The sequence below is a fragment of the Macaca thibetana genome, chromosome 7 (genome assembly GCF_024542745.1).
Source record: "Macaca thibetana thibetana isolate TM-01 chromosome 7, ASM2454274v1, whole genome shotgun sequence".
Classification (NCBI taxonomy): domain Eukaryota; kingdom Metazoa; phylum Chordata; class Mammalia; order Primates; family Cercopithecidae; genus Macaca; species Macaca thibetana.
Genome location: NC_065584.1, coordinates 136,018,692 through 136,045,085, shown reverse-complemented (window position 1 = coordinate 136,045,085; position 26,394 = coordinate 136,018,692). Strand labels below are relative to the sequence as shown.

The following is a 26,394-nucleotide window of genomic DNA, read 5'->3' as shown; positions in this document are numbered from 1 at the left end:
GACCCACAGAACAGATGTGAATGAGTAAACATCCAACTGGCAAAAAGAGCCACACTTAGATTATGAAATAAAGTTTGAAAGCAGTTTTCTTTGGTCTTCAGAGAGCAATTTACTTGAAAAGTTAAGCAACTTCATAGATTTGGTTGAAGTTAGAATAAATTATAATTTATTAGAATATCCATAAAAATTTAGGAATAATTATTGAATCAGTCAAACAACTAGACCAACATTGAAAAACACTGTTCTTAATGTGGGTCCCTGTGGAAACCGTAGTTTAAATAGTTTAAACTATTTTCAAAGGTGAATGTATCATTTTTCATCATTGGTAATGAAGTTGGATGTTTTTTACATTAAGCTGGAAATGAGATGCATAGAAACATGCTTTGTAAACTGAAGCATGATATAAATGTAGAGTATTATTATGACTTACATTCCTCACAGGACCCAGTTCATGCTAGGCATGGTTAATAAACGGTTGCTGTGGTTAGATGAGGCTATCGCCTCACACACTGCAAGGCCAAAACAGCCTCCCCACAGATACTATTGCCAATGTGTTCTGCTTATAATTATTTCCGTAAGTGGTTTTAGCTGGACCATTACCTCATCCTTTATTCTACTCTGTAACGTCCTCCAACTTTCTGTCCTGAAGGGATCCTGTTCTACATATGTCTGGCTCATCAGTAAGTGGGATATGTGTGCATGTATGTGGCCTGTGTTGCACTTGCCAGCATATGGGTTAAGGACTATCCTTGGGCCATTTCAAAGCTTGCTTGAGTCCTCAAAGGCAGGAATTGGTTCTTATATTCCTTCTGTAGCTGCTTCCTAGGCACAGCGTTAGGCATGCCATTGGAATAAGTGTTTATTTCTTGCTGAATAACTGTCCCAGAAAACCCAGTCAACCCTGCCTCCACTCAGACGGATGATTTTCTTTTTCTACCTAGAGACAATGGGTGTTTTCTCACTGGGTTTCATAACAGAGAAGCAAAATAGCCCTTGAGAAAAATGCAATAAAACAACTACGAACACAAAGATATATGTCGGTATGTCCTTTTGGGGATTAATTACATTTTTTTCTTAGAAATTGTTAGTCCTTGGCTTAAACTTAGTTGGTGTTTTCTAAACTGTATTAGAGTCAGTTGTCCTCATCCCAGAGTAATGGGGTCAAGGGTAACATGAATAAATTACATCTCTGAACAATAGCAGAGGGACTAATTTTAACCCCAAATTCCTGCCTTCTTTTTAATGTTTTAGGAGAGCCATTGCAAAGAATAACCCTAGGCTGGGCGTGGTGGCTCACACCTGCAATCCTAGTACTTTGGTAGGCTGAATGGATTGGATGGATCACCTGATGTCAAGAGTTTGAGACCAGCCTGGCCAACATGGTGAAACCCCATCTCTATTAAAAATAAAAAATTAGCTGGGGGTGGTGGCACATGCCTGTAATCCCAGCTACTTGGGAGGCTGAGGCAGGAGAATCGCTTGAACCTGGACGGTGGCGGTTGCAGTGAGCAGATATCGCACCATTGCACTCCCCCGCCTGGGTGACAGAGCAAGACTCTGTCTTGGGGGAAAGAAAAAAAAAAAGTAAATGGATAGAGTTTTAGTCTATTCTGTTCCTCTCTCCCCATTACTATCTGATGGAAATCCTAATGAAGAGGGAAATCCACTCTCATCATTAGTCTCCAAACACTCACATCCTAAATAGGCCATAGTGGACTACTGAGAATCATCTCCTTTATATTCATTTTTTACATAATGTTTTCTTAAAAAGAAGCTAAACAGTTCTGTCAGCTCGCATTCCTACAGCCCTGTGCACAGCGATAGAAGGTGGTGTTTAAAGCACTGAGAATGTTACCCCAGCAAGTCAAAGGACGTAGCCTATGGCTCACTGGGTTCTAGGGAAATACGATTGCTATACGTGGGCCACTTCCAGAGGGGATGATTGAGGCATGCTGGGTTTCTGTTGAGCTGAGCTGTAATGCTCTATGCTGCCCAATTCCTGGTTCTCTGTCTCAGGTCACAGGCCACTCTTTTCTTGGTTAGCTATTTTTAAAAATTTACCATTCATCCTCCACCTCACATCTGTTAGGATTAAAAAAAAAAATCCAGAAATAAAAAATCTAAGCAAGGATATAGAGAAACTGGAACTCTTGCACACTATTGGTAGAAATTTAAAATGGTGCAGCTGCTACAGAAAACAGTATGGTGGTTCCTGAAAAAATTAAAAATAGAATTCGCATATGATCCAGCAATTCCACTTCTGGATATATACCCAAAAGAACTGAACGAAGGAGCTCAAAGAGACATTTGTATACCCATATATATATATATCCGTATTACTCACAACAGCCAAGAGGTAGAAGCAGCCCAAGTGTCCACAGACAAATAACTAGATGAAATGTGGCATATACATACAGTGAAGTATTTATTCAGCCTTAAAAAAGGAAGAAAATTCCAACATGGATGAACATGGAGGACATGATGCTGAGTTACATACGCCAGTTGCAAAAGGAAAAATGCTATATGATTCCACTTATATGAGGTCACTAGAGTAGTCAAATCCATAGAGACAGGAAACAGAATGCTTATTGCCATGGAGTGGGCAGAGCGGGAATGGAAAAGTGTTGTTTAATTGGTACAGAGCTTCGATTTTGCAAGATGAAAAGAGCTCTGGAGATGGATGGTGGTGATGGTATGAAAACAAAGTGAATGTACATAGTGCCTCAAAACTGTACAGTTAAAAATAGTTAAGATGGTAAATTTTATGTTATGTACATTGTACCACAATTTCAAAAAGATATATATATATATATATATATATATATATATATATATATATATTTTTATATATATATATATATATATATATATATATATATATATGTTTTAAAAAGAGTTTACCACCCATCCAGAGTGACTTAGGGTTAAATGGAAGTATCAAAGCAGCCTGATTGGTCTACAGGGTCCCCAAACATGGCACACATATCATCAGTTCTGCCTACTCTTGCTCAGGACAAACATTATTAATTGATCATTACAGCTTTCTTTCTTCCTGAACCCAGATACAATATCATAAACTTTCACAACATGGGCCACTACCAAGCAATTGGAGTGGACACGTCAGCTATGTCAATGTAGGAAAAAAATATAGGAAAATGTACAATGTAGGAAATGTAAAATGTAGGAAAATATAAAATGTAGGAAAAAATTGTGATGGTCTATGAAATCCATGCTAGAGAAAAGGAGGATACAAAAATATAAAAATGTATAAGATAGGAAAAATCAACACAAACTTGATACATTAAGGAAAAATTGTATTTTTCAGCGCTGGCTCAAAAAAGTCCCAATAGCTGAAATAGAAGCAGCATCTTTCGCCACTATTACCACTCATGTGAACCCATATAACCCAGGTTTGGGTGTCCAATTCTACAAGTCTTTTCTACAAAAAGGAACCAGAACTCCTTCAAGGAGAATTGATTTCAAGTCTTGGGAAAGGAAAATTCAGAGTGGGTGTAGAATATCCCATTGTTGCTAGAAAGCAAAGACGATGTACTACAAGGATTAAAGAGAAATTTAGGGAGCTCCCACTGCCCAAGCTACACCAATTTAGGCATAAAGTGTTAGCAAAGGTAGTAGTAATATAAAAGGGAAATAGTTTGTAATTTTATTGGTATTATTGAGTTTCAAGGTATTGAATACGTAGCTAGTTTGTTTCTCTTCTACTTCATACACAGACATTAAGCATGGGTCTATTATTAAGGGTGAATAGGAACCTGCTTCTATTTGTGTTAGCAGGAGATACTGGGTGGGGAAACTTTAAGTGGGCCAGTCTCTTCAAAATTAAGTGCTATACCATGAGCAAGATTGGTCCTTGTGATCTCATATCATATCATAACAAGGAATAAGAAAAAGTCTACCTATTCACTGCCACTGATGGTTATGCATAACCAATGAAAATCCCTTTTCAGAGAGTCCAGTGGTATGTTTTCAGATGATAAATTAGCTGGGTTCCTCCACCACCTCCCCCAAGAGAGCACTGACCCACTGCCTCAGCTCCTAAAGAATAAACTCTGTAGATGAACCTACTAATGAGACATTAATCTCGCTGTGTCACCCAGGCTGAAGTACAGTGGTGCAGCCTCCACCTCCTGAGTTCAAGTGATAAGACATAAATAAGGTTCCAATTATATCAAAGATGTCAATATATCATAATGACAGAAAAATAAGGTAGGTTCGAATCATTTGTTCACAACTTCTGGTAAAGACGTTGAGTTTCAGAAAAATAATATCTATCTGAGACATAGAGATGTAAATTTCCACGATGTAACTAGCACAACTTTGTAACAAGGGGACTTGAACCACTGAACTATACAACTAGATCCCACATTCAGACCTGAAATCAAAGGGATAACAATTTAGAACTTATAACCTCATCGAGTCTTTTTCTTTGTGGGTATGGTAAAGTTTCTAAAATCCTAGGAAGATGGCCGGGCACGGTGGCTCACACCTGTAATCCCAGCACTTTGGGAGGGTGAGGCGGGGGGATCACTTGAGGTCAGCAGTTCAAGACCAATTTGATGAAACCCCATCTCTACTAAAATTACAAAAAATTAGAGGGCATAGTAGTGCGTGCCTGTAATCCCAGCTACTCGGGAGGCTGAGGCAGAAGAATCACTTGAACCCAGGAGGTGGAGGTTGCAGTGAGCTGAGATCGCGTCACTGCACTCTAGCCTGGGCAACAGAGGGAGACTCCATCGCAAAAAATAAAATAAAAAATCCTAAGAAGATGTAAATTGCATTATATATTTCATAGATATATTTATACTATTTAAGGAAATTTGATATATTGAATTTGTTATTTTTATCAAGTCCTTAAAAGTGTTTAAAGTTACAATCACTGGTTAAATCATTTTACAATTTTGTTTTGTTAAATTTAATTTTTCTTTTCTTTTTTTTTTTGAGACAGGGCCTTGCTGTGTCACCTAGGCTGTAGTATAGAGGTGCAGCCTCCACGTCCTGCACTCAAGAGATCCTCCCACCTCAGCCTCCTGAGCAGCTAAAACTACAGGCATGCACCACCATACCTGGCTAATTTTTGCATTTTTTGTAGAAATGAGGTTTTTCCATGTTGCCCAGCCTGGTCTCAAACCCTCAGCTCAAGCAATCCAAACTGCTGGGATTACAGGCATGAGGCACTGCGCCTGGTCAAATTCATAAATTTTGGTGATCTTTTTGAATAAGTAGCATGTGATTATTTAGAGGAGTATTCAGTAAATTTAAAAATATTGCTCAATAAATTCGTAAGATTATAAATTACACATTAAACAATGCACTAATAGTCATACATATTCCTTTCCAAACAGAAAAGTCCATTGAACACTAAAGACTCTCAAAAGATGAAATCAGTTTGCCATCCCAGGAGACTCAAGGCCATTAAAAAAGATTGCTATTCAAATAAAGATACCACATGCCAAGCCTGTTCTATACAGATTGTGTCAATTTCTCAGATGTGGTGGAGCTTGCTCTTTGGATCACCCTACCTTGTGTGGTGAAAGCTTTTGTTTCCCAATTTTATTGCTAACCTAGAGCTGTCAATCCCATACCTTTGGGTTCATCTGTCTTTCCTCCTGGGTTGGAGTTATCATCTTTTGTGGAGTCCTTCAAGGTTCCATATTCCTTTTCCATCTTAGCTGCTTCTTCCTTGGTACTGTCTGTTTCTTCATGACTCTTCTCTGATGGTGCTGTAATCAGATTGAGCATTGTTGTCATAGCCCTATTTCCTATCTATTAATTGGTTCCTAAAGTAGAAATCAACTTTATTGATGAGGTACAGTTTGAGGTCAGATCATATTTTGAGTTGAATGGGATCTTAGTGCTTATCTAATCCAATCCTCTAACCCCATATCACAGAAGAGGAAATTGAAGCCCAGAAAGGGGAGAGATATGTCTAAAGTCATCCCATGAGTTGACTTCAGACATATCGCCCCCACCCCACTCCAGCTTTCTGAATTCTGATTTGGTAATTTTTCCTTTCTGCCACACCGTGCCATTAGAAGGCATATATTCTTTGTCTTACTTTAATCAGTGTAGGTGATCAAGCCAGGATATGTCAGGTTCTGAAGTATATTAGGTGGGTCTTGATTCCAAATGATAATAACTCTATAGCTGCCCAATCTCTCCTTGACATTGCATTTTTGAAGGACAGTCTATTATTCAGAGTCACACCTAAGTATCTGGGGCTATGGCAGGACTTCTCACCTTCTGCTCCTTTCTTCACACTCCTTTACCCCTAGGAACCCTAAATTCGAAGAAGAGACTTGAACTCTTACTGTCAAAAGAGAATAACTCTTGCTCCCTTCTCACTTTAAAATAACCATATTTCCATGTAGTAATCCTTTGTTGAATTAAAAATCATAAAACTTAAAGTAGGTAACCATTTGGAAACAATTGTAATGCATTTCTGTAGCCAATAAAATATTTGGAACCTCAAGCAGTCTAACAGTAAACTTTTAAAATAAAGTGTTTTTTTATTGTAGAAAAATAAGAAGAAAAGAAAGAAATCAGTTATTGTCTGATATCAAACATCCGCTAGTGTGCTGCGGTATATACAGAGATGCATATTTTTTTTCACAGTTGTGGTACAATTTTGTTCTTTGCTTGTGTCATTAACATTATTATGGAAGGATGTTTCCAGGTAATTAAAAACTGCTTGAAAACATATTTTAAAGGGCTGTATACAATGCCATCAAGAATATGTACATGATTTCTGTGATAGGGACAAAGAGTCAAAGTATAACAATTTGCAATTTTTGGTTGTCATTAATAGTTAAACAAATTTTAAAAAGAATCTGCCATTTGCAAACGTTTCTGTTTTTGTTCCACCCTCCTCCTTGAAAGGAGGCTTCTTTCCATAGCTCAGTTCCCTGGGGTTTGATGGGCAGAGTAGGGTGATGGGTGGAGGTTTGGAACTGATGAAATCAAGAGCGGGGGTAAAGCGCACTACCTAGGGGCACAGACCATCCCAGGGGAGAGAGAAGACCTGGGAGGCGAGAGCAGAAGGTGGGGCAGTGGAGAGTGGACAGATGACCAGGGACAGTAGTGTGGAGAAGTGCTTATCTAGTGAGAGAAGATACCTAAAGGAGAATTTTAGGACGGATTGCTCAGTTTTGTGATGTAGCCTTTTCCTTTCCACCTAAGATTCCTAGCCACCTCCAAGAATCTTCAGTAAAGATCTACATTATTTTTCAATGTTTTTTGAGGTCAGATTTATGTGCTGTGATTGGCCACAAAATAACCAAGGTCACATCTCATTAATCCTATGGCTGCATTTCAGATTTTAACACTTTTCAAAATCTGTAATTTTTTATTAATGTTTATTAAAGTTCATTATTTACTACTTAAAATGGTCATTATTCTAAAGGCTAGAAAAATAGTTAAATAATCGTACCTGGGAAAAGCTTGCTTATATTGTCAGTAGCATTTTTTTCTAGCTTGTTTTTGGTCTGAAGAGCAATCATTTCATCCAAGTTTTCTGGAGGGAGGAAGGAAAGAAATATAATTTTATTCCCTGAGAGATGACATCAAATTTTTACTAAAAATGTTTACATTGCACCAGAAATATCACAATAGCAACTCCAAAATATTAACACCGCTGGTAAGGTGTTTTGACCTGGATTTTATTTCTGAGAATCATAGACTCTCAGGATGGAAAGACATATAATTTGAAATCCTCAAGTTCAGCCTCCTACTCAGCTAATTGCAGAAGTCACTTCTACATCTCTGTAGCCACTGCTAGAACACTTCCAGGATTGGGAATTAGAGTGGATACTTGGAGTTTGACTTACTCAACACCTTGTGGTAACTGCACCTTGAATTTTCTCTGGGGAACCTACCCCTGTCTCACTCTCAGAACATTTGACTCCACTGGTGCTAGAATAACCCTAGAATGACTAAACAGGGTCTTCCATGACCTGGGCTATAATTCAAGGAGGAGCCCAGGACCCTATCCAGGTCAGTGAGACTCAATGGTAGGACCACTGGTAGAAAGAGGCTCTCTTTCCACTGGGATTGATGTGCTGTGAGGAGGTGAGATTGGGACTGTCCCAGCCATCTTGTTCCCACAGGGAGCAATCTGTCTGGAATAAATGAAGACACAAAAAGTCGGAGCTGTGAGATGAGATAAGGTCAGTTCCTCACACTGTTGGTGGAATTCACAAACCCAAAGCCAGGCTACCCCGTCACTCCATAGACTTTTCCAGCTATATGCAGCAATAAATTCCTTTTTTGCTTAAGCCAAACAGTTGGATTTCTGTCTTTCAGGGCTTTCACTAATTCATGAGGAAGAAAGTTCTACTGTCAGGTAATCTTAGGGATCATTTCCCTACTTATATTAAGCTGCACTCTGTATCCTTGTCTTTGTTCTAATTCTGCTCTTTGGAGTAGTATCATATTAAGTGTTGCTAGACAGGAGTCTAGACTGTGACTTCCTCAAGGTAGGCGATGAATTAGAAACCACACTTTTTGTACTTAGCTATTCAACCAGCCACATAGCTATCTCACTACACTATTTTAGGACGAGCCTTTTCCACCATTCACAAACAAGCAAGTCTTTGCAATTAGTTTGTAAGGATCTTATTATTACTTTGTATATTTTCTCCCCAAGTAAACTCCTCTTGCCCTACCCCTATTTTAAGAAGATAATTAATATATTCTAATGTGTAATGCATTGCTTTCTTCTTGGAAATAGTTGCCATACCTGGCAACATTTGTAATCATGATACACTGTTGAGGCCAGAATAGAAGGGCAGATCACTGCTTGTCACTAGCTCGGATGGGAGGAGAGGAGGCTGGTCAATCGTCTTCTACCCATGCTGCCCTGAGCCCCTGGGGATATAAGGGTGGCTCTCCACGGCAGCAGAAGTCAAAAGCCAATGTGCTTATACAGAAAAATTCTTAAAGACATAACTCAAGCTCTAATTGTAAAAGTTACACACACACACAATACATATATGTATATAAACATGTACATATACATTAATATGTATGTAATACATATATATTTATAAACAATATTTACTTTGCATATGTAAGGAGCAGATATAATTATTTAAAAACACAAACATTTAGAATAAAATTTAAATAGTCTATCATAAAAATAAATAAGTAATTTACTTTAGATAGTCTTCTCTTGTGGAGTATCTAGCCTATTTTCACTGCTTTGCTCCTACAAGCCAATGTTGTCCAACAGAACTTTCCGCAATGATGACTGTATTCATTTCTGCACTGTTCAATACGGTAGCTACTAGCTACATGTGGCAACTGGGCACTTGAAGTGGGCCTAGTGCAACTGAGAAACTAGATTTTAAATTCTGTTTCAGTTACTCTTAATTTAAATAGGAACTTGTGGTTAGTGGTTACCATATTGGGCAGCACAGTTATAAGTGACAGTGGGAATATCCGCCTTGCACATAAGCCTTTGAGGCATTTCTGATTTATTTCCATAGGATAATTGACTAAGTGTGGAATTTCTGACTCACAGGGTATTGATATGAAACAGTTGTTGATATGAAAACAATGTCTTTGATCTACTGTTAAAAAAATAAAGTAGGCCCCAAAGCACTATGTGTAATATGAGCTTATTTTTTGTTGTATAAGAGAAAGAAATGATATAGGTACACACACACACACACACACACACACACACAGAATAACATTTGGAAGAATATAAACCAAGATGTTACCAGAGTGTTGATGTTGTGAGTGATTTTCACTTTCTTTTTAGTACTTTTTGCATTGAATGACTTTTGAAAATAAACATGCTCTTTCACAGTCAAGGAAAAAACCAGTAAAACTACTTTCATTTAGAAAAAAAATGAGGTTCATCCAGAGTAATTCTGGATAACCCTATCTGATATAGTTTTGATATTTGTTCCGCCCACACTAATGTTGAAATACAGTCCCCAATGTCGGAGGTGGGCCCTGGTGGGAGGTGATTGGTTCATGGGGGCAATTTCTCACGAATGGCACCATCTTCTTGGTGCTGTCCTCGGATAGTGAGTGAATTCTCATGAGATCTGATTGTTTAAAAGTGTGTGGCACCTCCCCTACCCTTGCCTTTGCTTTCACGCTGTGACATGCCTGCTCCCACTTTACCTTCTGCCATGAGTAGTTGCTTCACTGAGCAGATGCTGGTATCATGCTTTCTGTACAGCCTGAAGAACCGTGAGCCAATTAAACCTCTTTTCTTTCCTTTTTATTTTATTTATTTCCTATTTATTTATTTGAGACAGGGTCTTTCTCTGTGGCCCAGGCTGGAGTGCAGTGGCGCTATCTCGACTCACTGCAACCTCAGCCTCCTGGGCCCAAAGCGATTCTCACGCTTCAGCCTCCTGAGTAGCTGGAACTACAGGGGTGCACCACCACACACAGCTAATTTCTGTATTTTTTGTAGAGATGGCATTTCACCATGTTGGCCAAGCTGGTCTCGAACTCTTGGCCTCAGGTGATGAGCCTGCCTCAGCCTCCCAAAGTGCTGGGATTACAGGCGTGAGCCACCGTGCCTGGTGGAGTCAAATTTTTATAAAATTGTCTCCATAAGATTATATAGAAAATGCTAATGAGACAATTAATAAATGTGAAATATTTGTACTCAAGCTGGTTCTATAAAGATAAAAAGTTGAAAGCTGGTTAATTTTATTTGCATATATTATCAAACTGGTCGATTCTTGCTACCCAGGTGATCTGGCAAGCTTTGGCATAAATTATCAAATTAATGAGGTCATTATTGCCAAGTCCTTAATTTACTTTGAACAGTGAAAACCACCACAGTAGAAACAAACCACATAGGATCTCACCAAGGTAGGAAACACCTTCTTCTGGAGATATTGTTCCATATTTCACCATCATCTTCACAAAGTCAATCAATGTTTTCATGATAGTAATCAGTGTTTCTTTCTCTTTTGCTTCTTTTTCTATATGAAAGAACAAAATAACTTAAAACTAGTGGGGGATAGCTTCCTCTTTAAATGTCAATTTATAAAGTACAGCATCTTTTTGTTTGTTTGTTTGGGTCTTTTTTTTTTTTTTTTTCTTTTTTTTTTTTTGAGACGGAGTCTCGCTCTGTCGCCCAGGCTGGAGTGCAGTGGCGCGATCTTGGCTCACTGCAAGCTCCGCCTCCTGGGTTTACGCCATTCTCCTGCCTCAGCCTCCTGAGTAGCTGGGACTACAGGCGCCCGCCACCGCGCCCGGCTAATTTTTTGTATTTTTAGTAGAGACGGGGTTTCACCGTGGTCTCGATCTCCTGACCTTGTGATCCGCCCGCCTCGGCCTCCCAAAGTGCTGGGATTACAGGCGTGAGCCACCGCGCCCGGCCTTTCTTTTTTTTTTTTCAAAAGATGAGGTCTCAGTGTGTGGCCCAGGCTGGAATGCAGTGCTATTTGCAGGTCTCATCATGGCTCACTACAGTCTCAGACTAAACTCCTGGATTTAAGAGATCCTTCCATGAAGTTGGAACTATAGGTAAACACCACCACACTCAGCACTAATTACAGTATTTTACTGAAATATTTTTTTCTATATTTATAGATAAAACCATATATATTTAACTTACAAAAAAAATCTAAGCTTGATTGGAAATATAGGGTAAGATAGATACAGCTATACTGAACTTTTTCCAGAAATAGGCAATTATAACTTCTCCAAAAGAGTTTAATTTCATTTAAAATACTTTGCTGATAGAGTAGATGATAAAGACACAGTTTTCAACCCGAGATAACATGAACTCAAAAGGAAGGGTAGAAGACTGGCAAGCCAACAACTTTTCTCTACTCAGGTGGTAAGTCTTTGAGGGCAAGAACAATCTTTATTCATTAATGAAGCTTAATTTTTTTAATTGAAAATAAGAACATATATAGTTTTAGTTTATAAATGCAAAATTGATTTTTGAACAAGATGTTACTTTTTAATCTTTGTTTCATTTGAAAGAATATATGCATATAGTAAAAATATTTCAACTGCTCAAAAGTAAATAAAAATGGAAAGTAATATTCTCTTCCTCATCATCCCCTCTAACTCTCTTTAAGTAACTATTACTAGCAGTTTCTTGGGAACCTTTTTTCTTTTTTTTTTTTTTTTTTTTAGATGGAGTCTCACTTTGTCACCCAGGCTGGAGTGCAGTGGCACCATCTTGGCTCACTGCAACCTCCGCCTCCTGGGTTCAGGAGATTCTCCTACCTCAGCCTCCCGAGTAGCTGGGGTTATAGGCATGTGCCATCATGCCTGGCTAATTTTTGTATTTTTAGTAGAGATGGGGTTTCACCATGTTGGCCAGGATGGTCTCAATCTCCCGACCTCAGGCGATCCGCCTGCCACGGACTCCCAAATTGTGGGGATTACAGGCATGAGCCACTGGGCCCGGCCTCTTGGGAACCCTTTGTATTTGACATTCTGTTCTGCATCTTGATGGAACAAAATGGATAATGATGCTATAATAGCTGAGAAAAAAATATTAATTCTAAAATCAGAAAAAACATCAGTTTCCATTTTTGAAGAAAAGAAAAACTAAGATGCTAGAGGGGAGCCCATTTTCCCTATTCTTTGAGCTTCCACTGAAAGATTTTCTCTAAATACTCCTAGCCTTTCCCCCTTCCTCTGCATCCTCCCCCACAGATATGGTTGGTAAGCAACAGCCATTAGCCTATGTTTCTCAACTGGTGGGGATTTGGAATCTTTCTTTTTTTCCACTTGCCTGGAACAGTGCAAGGCAAGAACCTGAGAAATGAGCCCATTCTGCAGACCCAAACCATCCCTGAGACTGGCTGTTGATCTAGACGGAGGAGTAGGGAGCAAACAAGGCCACAGTTGGCTCTCACATGAAGCTACATTCTGCAGCCCCGTGTTTATCAGCAACAGAGATGATATTTTGGTTTCCTGCCTGCTTTATTCATTCTTAATTTGTTGAGACCCTGGGCAAGAAAGACAGATGCTAGCAAAGAACTCAGTATAAATATTTAAATTAAAATTATGGGAAAATAAACGCAATAAGAAATGAGGTGAGGAAAATGGAAAGATAAAAACGAATAAGGAACATTTTATACAGTAGCATTTTTAAAAATGCCATCAAAGTCATGGGTTGGGAGGGAGGAAAAATGGGAGAAGAGGCAGGGGAAGAGATCTTGGAAAAGAACTGATAAATAGTAACTTCGGCTATCACATTATTTGCTCAAGGGCACATCCATAGAAGTATTTGGCATCATGCTGGTGCTCTTCACTGATGAGAAGTGACTCACCAGGATGACAGAGGTTCTGAGTTGGGCATCTGCCAACCAGTGGGGCAAGATGGCTCAGAATGGACCCTCAAGATGTACAAGCCCTGCAGAGCCAGCAGAGTAGCCAGTGCCATCTGGCCAATGTCTGGAATTGAAGCACAAAGGATGTTCTCCAGAAACGAAAGCTTATTTTAAGGTCACTTCTTGGGAGAAATAGATTACAGTTATAGAAGTCTTTATATAAATGTTCAATCTGGGGCTGAATCCTTGAACAGGGAAAGGAAAAGCCATGAAGGCAGTCCAGAGCATCTGTTTGAACAATAACAACAGAAACATTGCACATTATTATCCTCCTTGCAGATTAACCAAAATAAACATGGACTGAATCCTCAGTTAACTCAGTGCACCTAGGAGCAAAGAGATCAGCATGAATGACTTTGCTTTAAAAAACAAAAACAAAAACAAATGATTTCCCAAGTGTGTTTTAGGCTCCTGGATTTCTTCAGTCTAATGTTCTCCATTTTAACTCTGAAGTGAAAATGTTCATAAAGGCTGAAGCTGAAACTGTTCATAAAGAAGTCTTGAATAATCTTTTGAATTAGGTTTCATACACTGTTTCCATTAAGGAAAGTGAGTAAAGCCTTTGAAAGAAAGATATGTTGCAAATGGCAGGATTTCCTTCCTACTTTCGTGTTTGTGTATGTGACAACATGTATGCTACTAAAAAAAAGTCAGGCAAAGAAAGACAAATACTGTAGGATCTCACTTATATGTAGAATCTCAAATAGTCAAACTCATAGAAGAAGAGAGTAGAATGGTAGTTGCCAAGGGCTAAGGGAAGGGAAAAATGGGGAGGTGTTGGGGTCAAAGGGTACGAAGTTTCAGTTATGCAAGATGAATACATTCTGGAGAATGTACAGCATGGTGGTGATAGTTAACAGTATTGTACTGTGTACTTGAAATTAGCTAAGAGGGTAGGTCTTAAGTGTTCTCATCACACACACAAAAAGAATAAAAGAAAAAAAAGAAAAAAATGTTAACTGTGAGGTGATAGATACACTAGTTAGATTCATTGTGATAATCATTTCACAATGTATAACGCACCAAAACATCAAATTGTACACCTTAAATATATACGATGTTTGTTTGCCAGTTATACCTCAATCAAGCTGAGAAAAAAAGAGTTGCAATAAGAGTTGAGGTTGAACTGGGTAAGGGCAGGGACACTGCCTGGTTCATATCCATCTTGGTGCTAGGTCTTTTCCGGTACCTTGTACATAACACGTGTCCAGTATTTGTTTGCTGAACAAATAAATGAACCTTCTGTTAACAAGAAGATTAAATTATCCAGAAACATCACCTTTCCTGATTATCCTTTCCTAAATATTTTCATAACTGGTATGCTCCTTTGGAAAAAAGAAATTGATGTGAACCATTTTCCCCAAGCCCACAGTGTATGTCATTGAAGATTATATTTGGAAACTGAAAACAGGAAGAAAAAAACCCACCCACACATTTCCTGGAATTCCTCTTTCTGTTCCACATAATCACAACTACACAGTGGTTACCTGAATCAATACTTTTCAGTAATGCATAGAAATTTGGGAAATACTGGAGTTCCTCAAAGTTGTCTTCACTGTAGGTTTTGGTTCTCCTTTCCAAGCCATTTGTCAAGGTTAAGGTGTTAGATACTGTTTCATCGTTTTCTCCCTTAGTAAGACCATCTTGAATTGCTGCCATTGGAGTCTCCAGTGGGGAAAAATCAATAAAAAATAAACATTTTGTTAGAACTAGTGAAACTCCAGCTTGATTCCTTCCTTTGTGATGCCCTTAAATGTGAAGAGAAAGAATTCCACCACCTTTGCAAGCTCCTGCAGGTTCAAACCCATTTCTAGACATGTGTGCTCTTGTCATTTGAAAAGGTCATTGAAGCTTAGGGAAAGGAGCTCTACCTCAAGGGAAATCCCCTGAAGAACCTGGCTCCTGCTCAGGGGAAAAAGGGGAATTTCTGGGCTCCTTCTCTGACCATGTTTACCTCCATAAATTCTCATGAGTCTCTCCTCGAAAAATTGCCTTTTAATGAAGAGGGAAACTTTGAGTTCACAGAATCCACCAAGAGGGCTGGTGTCAGGATACAGGAAAGCCTGTTAGAATGTCTATCCCTAGCAGGGCAGTCATACTTGGGAATTTCTGAGTAAAATTTAAGTGCTGTCTGGAAGAGTGTACAAAATCCTTTCTCTCACATCTGATATTTGTTCCATGGCTCCCATCTTAGTAAATGATTCATTCTCTGTTCAGTGAACTAGATAGAAATTTAAGAGCCTTTCTTGCCTCTTCTTCCTTTTCCCCCATCCAATCAATCAGTAGCCTTGTTGGCCCCGCTTTCAAAATTTATCCCAAATTTGCACGTTTCTCTCTCCACTATGCCACTCTAGTCCAAGCAGCCTTCGTTTCTCACCTGCTAGCTGCAACACCACCCTCCCCAAATCTGTGCCCAACACTGCGTTTCCACATTGTAGCCAGAGTTATCTTTTTAACAGTCTGATCATGTAACTCCTTTGCTTAAAATTCTTCAGGGGACCAGAAAATTCTCATGGTTCTTACAATAAAGATCAGAGTCCATCCATGGCTCATAAGGCACTGCATGGTCTGGCCCGGGTCCACCTTCCCAGTCTCTTCTTTTTTTGTTCTTTCTTTCTGTGCCAGCAACACTGTGCTTGTTTCAGTTGCTTGGATACTCCACACATCCTTCTCTGTGTGCTGCCTCTCATGTTCACAAGTTAACTCCTATTTGACCTTCGGTTCTCAGTTCAAGTTACTTCCTTAGGGAAGCATTACCTGAGCCTAAGTCCAGGTCAGGCTCCTTTTTTGAGGTCTCACAGAACCATGTTTCTTTCCTCAGAGCACTTAATGCAATTGTAATGAAAATACATGATGATTTAAACACGATCTACCTCTTCCACTAGACTTTGAGCTTCATGATTAAGGGATTATGTCTTTTTAAATGGGCATGGTATTTCCAGTGCTTGGTACAGAGTTGGTATTCAATAAATATTTGTTGAAAGAATATTTCATTTGTATTTAATTTGCATTGATGCATTCAGGTAACATGAGTACACAGGTCAAGCATGTGAACATTTTAGAAATGGGTGAATAGGATTATGTAATGGGAGTGAAGAATTATGGAAATAGCTATGTTAGTTGTTAGTTTTAGCTCAGACTGGTAAGCCTGGGTGAAAGTCATAAGGGTTTTTTTTTTTTGATAAATCTAGAACTTTTTTTTTTTTTTTTTGAGTGGGTGAATCTTCAAAAGCTGCTTTAAAAGATGGCAGCTGTTGAGGATTGGAAGTAAGGAGAGCAGAGGAAAGTTTTTAGGCTACCCAGTAAAAAAAAAAAAAATCCAGACCCAATTTCTATTTTCTAGCCTCTCTAAAACAGAATTATCAGCCTCTATAGTCTTTGTATTTGAGATAAGATGTTGGAGGAGATGAGGAGCCATGGGTGTGGGTTCTTTACAGAAGAAAATCAAAGGACAGATGAGGAATTTGATATCCCCCTATAGTCAGTTTCATCTAAAGTTTTAAAGAGAATTCAAGGTGGGGAGAAAGATCTCAGCAGCTTGGTTGGTGCCAAGGAAAAAATGAAGAGGCAAGGAGTCCAATAAAGGGAAGGAAGGATGAAATTAGCCTGGGTAAATAGGCATCTAAACCAATGAAAAGGGGAAGGAGCAGGTGGAAGAGCACTGCCAAGAACAGAGAGGCAGCATTAGGCAGCTGGCTCTGGGGAACACAAAAGCTGGTGGAGCAGACGATCTAGTCAACCCACTTCTTTGTGGGGGGACTGGGCACAGATGATGACATCTGCTGTGAACAGATGTTGGATACCAAAGGAACTGTGAGATGTTTGGTTGCAGTTCACTGGGACTGTACATATAGTTGTTATTATGTGATATTGTTACTTCACATATTATTATGTATTATTTTACTGTGGGGTATAAGATGTAATCTTTACCAAATAATAGACTATAACATAATCTTTACATTATTTTCAAAGTGGAGATCATTTATATTTTTAACTTTTTGGTATTTTATGCATATACATATTTTAAAATTAATTAATTAATTAATTAATTTTTTGAGACAGGGTCTCACTCTGTCACCCAGACTGGTATGTAGTGGTGCCATCATAGTTCACTGCAACCTCAAACACCTGGCCTCAGGCGATCTTCCTCTCTCAGCCTCCTGAGTAGCTGAGACCGTAAGCTTGTGCCACCACACCCAGCTAATTATTTTTATTTGTAGAGATGGGGGTCTCACTATGTTGCCAGGACTAGTCTTGAACTCCTGGTCTCAACTCCCGCCTCACCCTCCCAAAGTGCTGGGATTATAGGTTTGAGCCAACATGACTGACCTGACTATAAATGGGCTAAAAATGCCACATACCTCAAATCTTCCTTGGTATCAAGTAAGGCACTAATTATTATACAGATAGAAGTACACACACACACACACACATCCATCCATGCAGATACGTATACACTCATACATACCACTTTCTCTGGTATTTTTCCAGCCTGATTCTCAGTCCTGCTAGTTGGCTTATTGAGATCCTCCTCATAATTATTGGCTTCCTTTGAGATTAATTTTTGTAAAACCTCCGCTACTTCATCTTCCAGTGTATGTGCTTGGCTTTCTGTGATCTGTCATAAAAAGGCAAAACATATATAACTGCTATATTCCCAGTCCTGTGATTTAAAAAAAAATGCGGACTAAACTGTAGTCAAACATCTATTTTTTAAAGAGGACTCTTTTGAACCATCTTTCAGACAGCCCTCACTTATGCCTGCACCACATACTAGCTGTTATAGGGATTGCTCAGCACTCCTGGAAGAAGTATATTTGGGCCCACCATGCAAGCTGTTAGTCCTATCTCTTGAAACCCATGGACCACATATTTTGAGAAACACCCGGAGCATTGCTCCGCCACAGCTTTAGGTCACAGTCAGATAACCTTTGACATCCCACAGCATTAGCATCTTAATAAAGCCTGCCAGGGCCACGTCAGGGCAGAGGAGCCAAGCTGAGGTGGATTCAAATGAGATCACCTGGAGTTTCTAAAATATAGATCACATGCCTTTGCTCCTGTTATTTCTTTTTTGTCACATACATGTCTTTTACCTCTGCTGGTCATATCCTAACCACCCCTCTAAGCTTCCTTCATGCGCCTCTCCTCTGAAGCCTTTCCTTACTCCAGTTGGAATAAGCTATTCTCTGGCTCTTATGGTTTTTAAGCAGCTGGCATTTGGGGCATGTGTCTAGTTCTACTTGCCTAGTTCTTCTGATGGATGATAAACTCCCAGAAAAAAAGAATAGTGCTTTACTTTTTCTTAAAACCTATGGGTCCTAGTAAAAGGAAGACACACTTGGCTACTTGAGACAAGTGACTTGGCTTCTTGGCATACTCTAAACTGCACTAGGAATTTGGTTTATTTCCATGCACATGACTTACAAGGCCAAGATTCAGTAGTTTAGAAACAATCTTGTCAAACACTGCTCTGTCATTTTCTTCATAAATCCTGGTAGCGATTTTATGGACAATGTCTTCAGCAGTTAAAGGAGTCCCGTCTAGTTGATGAAGACCATCTGGATCATCTAGACAGAACGACCACAACTTCACACCATAGTGATCATAGATCTGTTTCATGCATCATATTATACTTATAATCTGTACTTCACTTTTGTACACTCAGATATGTTTGAGATGTATTTATGGTGGTTCTTGGTCCACAGAAACCCTTAGTTTGAAATAAAATTGATCTTCATGTTAAAAACTTAGTATGATAATGGACATTCTGGAACTTTCTTAGGTGACTATAAGAGGAAGGAAGAGCTAAAGGCAACACAAAAGCCCTCTCCATTTATTGTTATCACAAACAATACAAACCATATTATACCTTTTATTAACATAGTATGCCATATTTATATAGCATGTCATATTATTCAATGTACCCTTCTATATATTGTATGATTTAATATTTCAGTTCCATACAGGGAATAGATTGTTTGGTAATATCCCCACATGTACTACCTTTGCAGGCAAATTCCTGGGATAGGGGCAGGGACCTCTACCTCACACCCAGAATCAGAGAGTGTGTACTGAAGATTTTATGACTCACCTAAAATAAATATTTACTTCTAACTGAACCTGTATCAGAGTGTCTTTATGTAAAAAAGGCAGCTTAAGGTAACAAGACTCATTCTTAGAGAACAGGGAACTTACTTTATGTGCCTGGAATTTAAACTTTTGAAATGTGGCAACAGATCTGCACAAAGCAATATGTAAATCTTTGCAGAGAAGCATGCTAATATGTACCCTTGGCTTTCCTAGAAATACATTTGGCAATACGACTTCAGACCAAAGTAAGGGCCCATCCTGAGGGAAAGGGCTAGTGGCAATGAAGCATTGTAGCACATCCATGGAGATCTTCCAGGAATCAATTATTAGTCATCTCCAATCTATACCACATTGAATGGATCAAATTTACAAGACTCTTAATTCTCCCTGTTTCCTCCGGGAAGACTGGAAAGATCAGAATTTTAGCCCCAGTGATATCTCTGGTTAGCTATATCCTTGGATCACTGTAAAGGAGTCTAATAAGGTATCTATTTCATGGGATTGTTGTGAAGATCAGATGAAATAAAATGTAAAAGTACCTTTTAGATTGAAAAGTACTTAAGGTCAATGCAAAAGTAATCGCGGTTTTTGCCATTACTTTTAATGGCATTACTTTTTAATGCAAAAACCGCGATTACTTTTTCACCAACTTAATATATGAAAGCTAAAGTATTATTGTTATTATGCACGATATATTTGTATTTTGAAATAAAGGAACTGCAATTATCTTCTAGAGAAAATGGAAATTGAAACTCTGGCCAGATTCTGCCCAGACAATCCTCATCACACTCACTCAAAGAAAGAAGAACCTAGTATTTCTCTTCTGATTCTGCTCTTTTCTTCCATGGGTTTTGGAGATTTGGACAGGGAATATCTCCTTTGGCTTTTCTTTCAGACTCTATGAAAATAGAGGTATATGCTGCCTCAGGCAGAATATCTTCTTCTTGTTTGGAAAGAAGCTTAGGAAAATGAGTAGGAGTAAGTATACATGGAGGACTGGAAGTTCTCTGTCAGTACAAAATTGCCGAGCTGTTGGCCAGCGCATGAGCCATGAGCCCTTCGAGCTGAGTACCAGACAGACAAAAAAGCAGAAAAGCCCCTAAGAAAAACAAAACAAACAAACAACAAACATAAAATCAGTTCTCCTCCTGGCTGACTGAAAATTTGGTTCATCATCTATTTTTCAGAAGCAGAGACTCACTATTATGTGTCTGATTTTTCCATTTGTGGGTTGCAAGTCAGGCTCTCGGGAATACACAGAGCAGAAACTGCCCCAGTCTATGCAGAGGTGGAAGAATTTATTTCCCTTCCCACTTATCCCTCAGGATCCGTAAAAGGAGGAATATTGGTTGCCTGCTAAACCTGGAAAATAACTGAGATGACTGTTTTTCAGTCCATTTACTTCACAACAGGGAGGCTGTTAGTAACCCACTGAAGAGACTTTGCTCTGCTACACCGCTGTACTCTCTTGAGCCAGGAACTTAGGTCTCCCCTAGCAGCGCTTTGCTGGATGGGGTAAACAGTGGAACGTGTGACCATGGCTCCTCACCTTTCCCTGATTTCCTTCACTCTTCTAAAATGGATAGTATGACCCAGAATGGCTTCCCTCCTGCTCATGAAGGGGTATTTCACCCTCCATGTATAGACTCCCAGAAGGGAGCCAAACATGGGTTTAACACATAACTTTTGTTAAGTAGCCACAACATTCTAAGTGAATGTCAAAGGGTCATGTCCCAAGTCATCATCTGCCCAGTTATGTTTTGAATCCCTAGCATCTAACATAGCACTTGACATTCATTTGTTCAATATATTTTAATTGAAGCCTTACTATGTGTCAGACACTGGAAATAGAGTGATGTAAAAGTTAGGCATGCTCCCTGACTACACAGGGTTTATTGTCTAGCTCATAGTCCAATACGTAGCAATTGCTCAATAAATATTTGAATGCATACAGGAGGCCCAAAGCACTGCTTTATAAGAGAAATTTGGAGAGATCCTAAATTGTGCATACTATAGAAAACAGTGAAAAGGAGAATTGATGGGTCCTGTAGCACAAACCTGTTTGGAAGCTTCCCAAAGGCAAGAGTAGGTATGGGAACACATCTGGCAGAAGTTAGCTTCCTTTACCTTCCCCTCTGGGATGAAGTCTACATGCATCTGAGGCTGTATTCAACTTGGTGGCCAAAACCCCCTGGTTTCAGGATTTCCAGAGCACAAGGGGAGACCAGAAGCTTACTCACAAATCATTGTCTCCAAGAACCCTGGCCGGTCTTTTCTTTGATCTCGAGTGGAGTTAATACCTCCTACAGTAAACCTGAAGTCATTAGGACTAGCACTTGGTAGTTCCAAACATATTTGGGATGGTAATAAAATGTTGAACAGTTAAAAAATTAGTTGCTCAAGTTAGTAGTCAGATCAAAAACAGATCTATGTCTCTGCCTGCATGTACAACCAGTTTGACCAATCCAGCCAACTCAATATTAGATTATTCTATTAAATCAAATGATCACTTCGGTTGCAGTGGTTGAATCTGATTTGTCTGCAGTTATAATCAGTGCCTATTTGTAGTCCCAATATTTTAGGTAAAAAAGTTGAATTCAAGATTTTAAAAAGTAAATTTCCCTAAGTAGCATGGCATATGATATATGTCAAAATATATACCCATTGCCTCCATTCCACTTCATAGGTACACAAGACACTTTGGAATACTCCTAGGTCATTATGTCCTATGAAAGTCCACTATTTAATTGTCATATAAAAGTCATATATTTAATCGTCAGTTGTTTTCTGTCAGAGATAATCAGCATAAATCTCCTGTAGCCATGGAACAGAATAAGGACAGGGAAGAAACCTGTACTTACTCCTAAGCACTGGTTCTCAAAATGAAAAACATACTTTCCTCCTTAATGCCTAGGTATGGCAGTTCATTTATTCCCTCATCTGTTATTTCATTTGTTCATTCATTCTTTCATAAATTTATTCAATAAATTCATGGGCTTCCAGGCACTGGGGTTACAATGTCTCTATTCTTATGAAGTTTTCAGTTTAGTTTTGGAGAAAGGCATTAATCATAGATAGTCACACTTATGAAGGTAAGATTACAAACTTTATGAAGTGCCATGAAGGGCAAGGACAAGGTTTCTATCAGGTTATGTGTGCTGGATGAACCTAGAAATGTAGTCAGGAAGCAGTCCATGCAGGACTATGCAAGCTTCATTAAGGACTTTGGTTTTCCTGTTTTGTTTGTTTGCTTGAGACGGAGTCTGGCTCCGTCGCCCGGGCTGGAGTGCAGTGGCGTGGTCTTGGCTCACTGCGGCCTTTGTCTCCTGGGTTTAAGTGGTTCTCCTGCCTCAGCCTCCCGAGAAGCTGGGACTACAGGTACCCACCACCACTCCCAGCTAATTTTTGTATTTTTAGTAGAGACGGGGTTTCACCGTGTTGGCCAGGTTGGTCTTGAACTCCTGACTTCAAGTCGGGAAACTATCACATTGGCTGCCAAATGAAGAATGAGTTGGGGAGAGGCAGGGTGGTTGCTGGGAGAACTGTAGATTTTGCAATAGTTTACATGAGACATAATTGGAGCTTGGACAAGGATTGGAGTTTGCACAAATATAGAGAAAAACAATTGAGAGATGCATAAGACATAAAATTAGTAAGTTTTGGCAGATTAGAATTTGAAAGGTGACGGAAAAGATAAGTAGTTTGATCCTAGATTTCTGTCTTTAAAAAACTGAATGGATAGTAGTGTCTTTCCTAAAGAAACAGTACTCTAAGAGAGCTAGGTTGTGAAGTGGACACAGATTATGAATTTAATCATGGGCATGCTAAATTTGAGGTGCTTCTGAGACTGCCAAGGGAAACTGTCAAATAGGTAAACAGATAAATAAGTGTATAGCTAAGAGAAGCCTGGCCTAGTGATACAGGGTATCAGGATATAGATGTAATTGAAGCCATGTAAAGGTTAGGATGACCTACAGAGAAAGGATATGACTAGGAGAAAACATTGAAAAGGAAATAGTGGATATTTCACATTTTGGGGTAGGGTGGGAGGGTACTTTATTGATCTAATTATTTGAAAATTATGATATTTTGTGTGTACTAATTTTTAAAGTAAATTTGAATGTTCAAATGAATTTAATAACATAAAATGTAAATACTAGATTAAAAATGTTTTCAGAGCATCGCTAAAGGAATTTTTAAAGGGAAAATAAAATTTGGCACTCTGTGGAGCTGGGGCTTTACACATTATTGTAAATAGATGCTTTATCTCAATTTTTGACTTGACTAATAAAGGATTATGAATGTTTAAAAGATATTTTTAAAATATTGGACTTTCTCTTAACCCACTATAGGGAACTCTACGTTAACAAAAATTCTTTTTTCTCATTTACCTTGAAATTTATGATCCAATCCACTCTTAGTAGAATCATAATCATCTATCAGTTTTCGATTCTTGGTTGAATCAACATCTTCCACATTCAACTTATTATCAAGTGGGGTGCTTCTTATAGATTGTCTTTCTTTCTCCATTTTTTCCTTTTCTGTTATTGCCTTTAGCAGGTTCAAGTTATCAACAAAAGAATAGTTGCTCTGACCTGGCTTGTTTTCTGGAAGAAAAGCCCCAAACCAACACAGCCATTTTAGTTCAGATTCTCATAGCCTACATTATTTAAATTAACATCAACATGATTTCTTTTTACCTAGAGGATATGTTTTTTTAATCTTGTCTGCTTCTGCTTCAGCAATCTGTGAACAAACAGGAGATAGACCTGGTTTAAAATCATTGCTCCACCACTTACCAAGTATGAGAGCCAAATGATTTACTCTCCATGGGATTTAATTTTCTTGTTTGTAAAATGTGGATAATTCCTATTTCAGTGCACTGTTATAATTATTAAATGAGATAAAATTAAGGGCAGATGCTCAGTAAGTGTTAATTCCTTTCTCCTATAATATTGGTGAAAGAGAAATCTCTGGTAAATTAGGCAATCTTACAACAGAGTGGATGTGATACTGAGCTTACTGGGTTATTATATAGCTACTCTATGTATTCAATATACAGAACTCAATATAAATAACTGCTAGGGCACAGAATTTACCAAAACTAGATTTCCCATCCTAATTGCTGTCAATTAACTATTAAGGTCCTGGTGTTTGTAAATTCAAAATGACCAAAATGTCACAGCATAATTACATTAAATAATAATAACTAAATCAAAATGAAATAGCATTCATAATGTTACTTTTGACCTACCTGTTCATTCAAAGGTCTTTCTGCACTTAATTCTCTATTATGTAGAGATTTGTCTAGAATAAACACACGTGAATATAAATTTAATTGTGCATTGAAAGACAAAATATGCCTCTTATTAAATAAAATCTTTATAAAAAGGAAAAACAAACATTAGGAGAAATAATTTTTGGATGACTATGAAACAAATACTAACAAAGATTATCAAGATTATACAATAACAGTAATTATCAATATTGCCTTGTTTATTATCTTGGTGTATCTCCTGAGCTGACAGAATCACACTTTTTTTTTCTGATGAGAAATTTAACATATAGTTCTAACACTAGGGTTACCAGCTCTTCTCAACTAGAGAGAGCATAATTTGGATTGGTATTATTGGCACACTAAAAGCTCTTTCATCATATACTGCCTATATAATGAATAGACTATCTGAGAAAGGTTGTAAGGCAACTAGGAAAAAATCCGAGCCACTTTAGGTGAAAAAGATTCCCTTCCCTTTTCAAAATAAGATCTTTAAAAACAATCCATATTACTGCTCTATCATTTTAAAACTGAAGAAAAAAATCTGTCTTCTGTCTCTAAATTCGAACTGATTTCTCTGTCCGTATTCATGTATATGATTTGATCAGAAAACGAGGCAGGGTGATTTACAGCTCATGTTATTATACCAAACTTTACCTTTTGGTGGCGAAATAAAAGGAAGGTAGGAAGAAGAAAAGTGCTCACATACCTTGGCTGCCTCCAGGTTTGGGGAAAGCTTGAATCGGGAGCGCTAACACCAGAATCCAAGTGCCGGTCCCGAGGAACCCCATTCTTCCACGCTCGGCTTGGGTCACAGCCCGGCGCTGGGCTCCTGGAGCTGTAGCTTTTGTTATGAATGAAAAGGAGGAGTAAAAACAGGAAGAGCCAGGAGGGCGGGTGTGGGGCGGGAGAGGGGCCGGGACTGGGCGGCCGCGGGATCTCTGACACTCGGGGGTCAATGGATTAGCAGGGTTGGGGCACGCGGGAGTCACGTCTCCAGGTGGAGGGGAGCGCTGTCCGCCCCGTGGGTGCTGAAGTTCCTGTGACGCGGAGACGGCCGCGCCAGGGCGTAGCTTTACTCTCGCTCCCTCCTGGAGAGGAAGTGAGGGAGGAAGCGCATGCTCCATGAACGCCAGAGGCGGGAGGGGATGGCGTCAGTGACTCCAACGCTACTCCAATCCCCCGGGAATGGAACAAAGGAGGAGCGACCGGCCAGCTGGCGTATTTTCTGTGCTGCAGTCCTAGGGTGCTCCTGGGCTCAGGGTCAGCTGGCTTGCCCTAAGCGTGACAGAATTGTCCTAACCTCCCAAGTAAACGTTACCTCAAGGGCCAAATGCCTTCTTTGCGTGTACACCTGTCAAGGAGATTTAGATAACCTTGTGCGAGGAGTTCTGCTTTGCGATTCTTCTTTCGGGATATCTGTTCCAGAATCCCTTCGTTCCATTCACCTCGTGTACCCAAAAGGTAGATATAATTCTAATCTCTTTAGAAAAGTCCTGCCTTTTGTGGTCTGTGTTGACGTATCAAGCATCCCTCAGCTCTACCGAGTCTTTTGAATTGGGAAATTCAAGGAGCAGTCTTCCAAATAGTCAGATTGCTGCAACACACTCTCACTCTCTGATGCTGAAACACAACAACAACAAAAACAATTTTTTGCCTATTCCCCTAAGAATGAATGTC

General features: G+C 39.1%; 1 protein-coding gene across 1 annotated transcript in view; it reads right to left on the bottom strand.

The window, feature by feature from the left end:
• The window catches only part of SCG3 (secretogranin III), a 35,464-nt gene extending 9,560 nt beyond the window's left edge, over positions 1-25,904 (bottom strand). The window contains exons 1-10 of the mRNA XM_050797937.1: positions 25,424-25,904; positions 24,694-24,746; positions 24,140-24,185; positions 23,831-24,046; positions 18,774-18,916; positions 17,815-17,964; positions 14,834-15,011; positions 10,854-10,970; positions 7,448-7,531; positions 5,604-5,741 (exon numbers count right to left, since the gene is read on the bottom strand). Coding sequence (XP_050653894.1) covers positions 5,604-5,741; positions 7,448-7,531; positions 10,854-10,970; positions 14,834-15,011; positions 17,815-17,964; positions 18,774-18,916; positions 23,831-24,046; positions 24,140-24,185; positions 24,694-24,746; positions 25,424-25,841 — 1,543 coding nt within the window. The 5' untranslated portion in view covers positions 25,842-25,904. The remainder of the gene's footprint in view (positions 1-5,603; positions 5,742-7,447; positions 7,532-10,853; positions 10,971-14,833; positions 15,012-17,814; positions 17,965-18,773; positions 18,917-23,830; positions 24,047-24,139; positions 24,186-24,693; positions 24,747-25,423) is intronic.
• Positions 25,905-26,394: the final 490 nt, after the last annotated feature.